This window comes from Littorina saxatilis, linkage group LG7, assembly GCF_037325665.1.
Source record: "Littorina saxatilis isolate snail1 linkage group LG7, US_GU_Lsax_2.0, whole genome shotgun sequence".
NCBI classification, from domain to species: domain Eukaryota; kingdom Metazoa; phylum Mollusca; class Gastropoda; order Littorinimorpha; family Littorinidae; genus Littorina; species Littorina saxatilis.
Genome location: NC_090251.1, coordinates 9,042,060 through 9,043,413, shown reverse-complemented (window position 1 = coordinate 9,043,413; position 1,354 = coordinate 9,042,060). Strand labels below are relative to the sequence as shown.

At 44.3% G+C, this 1,354-nt stretch overlaps 1 protein-coding gene across 1 annotated transcript in view; it reads left to right on the top strand.

Annotated features, from left to right (window-relative positions):
- The window catches only part of LOC138972054 (uncharacterized), a 22,174-nt gene extending 21,222 nt beyond the window's left edge, over nucleotides 1–952 (top strand). The window contains exon 9 of the mRNA XM_070344894.1: nucleotides 617–952. Within this exon, the coding sequence (XP_070200995.1) occupies nucleotides 617–952 (336 nt within the window). The remainder of the gene's footprint in view (nucleotides 1–616) is intronic.
- The last annotated feature ends 402 nt before the right edge of the window (nucleotides 953–1,354 follow it).

The following is a 1,354-nucleotide window of genomic DNA, read 5'->3' as shown; positions in this document are numbered from 1 at the left end:
ACAGTTATGATACAGACATCGTTCTAGGGTCAAAACAAGTCGAAATTTTGAGACTGCTGTGGGAAGGAGACCATGATATTGTTGCATCACTCCCAACTGGTTACGGAAAAAGTCGTCCGCTCCGTAGCCGTTTTGTTATTATCACGTGACAAAGTTGATTATCACGTGACACTTTTGCCATATTTGCACAGTAAATACATCCGCGAAAGATAGCTCGCTTGAAAGTGTCATACATAACAATTCTTTTTTAAATTAAAAAAAATTTCCAACACCATGAAAAATCATTATCGACGATCGCGAAATTACGGAAAGCTCTAAATACGTAAAAAAAATCGATTTCCTCTCCAGAGAAGGAAAACAAAGGCATCCTGTCAGGGATTGATGAGACCCGAAGGGAAGTAACTCAATTTGACCTGAAATCAGGATGATTGCGACTCGTGGTGGACTAGTCTGTCACGATATGGTGCTGGGGATGGGTTAGGGGGTGGTTGGGGGGCCGGGAGGTCTGAAGGTTTTAGTCCTGTACATTTGGTATGTGGTCTTTCTGCAGTAAATTGTGTGTTGTTATTTGTTTTCTTTTATTTCATTTTAATTTTTTAAATTTTTTTGTCAACAGAGCATAAGAGAAAACTTACTGCTGGACAAAAGAAACCTCTCCGCCACCATCCGAAAACTGACGTCAGCGGATGACGACCGTCCGAGCGCTCAGACCGCGGGAGGTTTTGGCATCATCTTCATCGTCGTTGTCGTCGCTGTCGTCATCTTCCCGGACATCATTTCCATCGGTCAGTTCTTCGACAAAAAAGTTCACAAGATGAAAAAGATGAAGAAGATAGAAACAGAGAGGAAACGTAAAGATGACGGTGGTGATGACGTCAACGACGTTATTGATGACGTCAGTGATATCGTGGACCTTGATGGTGATGGTGGTGCGAATTCCACGAATGTTTGATCTTCTTCTTCTTCTTCTTCTTCTTCTTCTTCTTCTTCTTCGATCATGGGCTAAAACTCCCATGCTTTTGCACGAGTGGATTTTTACGTGTATGACCGTTTTTACCCCGCCATTCAGGCAACATACGCCGATTTCGGGGAAAGCATGCTGGGTATTTTCGTGTTTCTATAACCCCCCGAACTCTGACATGAATTGCATAATCGTTTGCGTGCGCACTTGGTCTTGTGCTTGTGTGTAAACACGATGGGGGATAAGGCACTAGCAGGTCTGCACATAAGTTGACCTGGGAGATCGGAACAAAAATTCACTCTTAACCCACCAGGCGGCCGCGGCCGGGATTCGAAATCACGACCTTCCGGTTAGGAGGCCGATGTTTCCAATACGCCACTGCGCCCGTCAAAT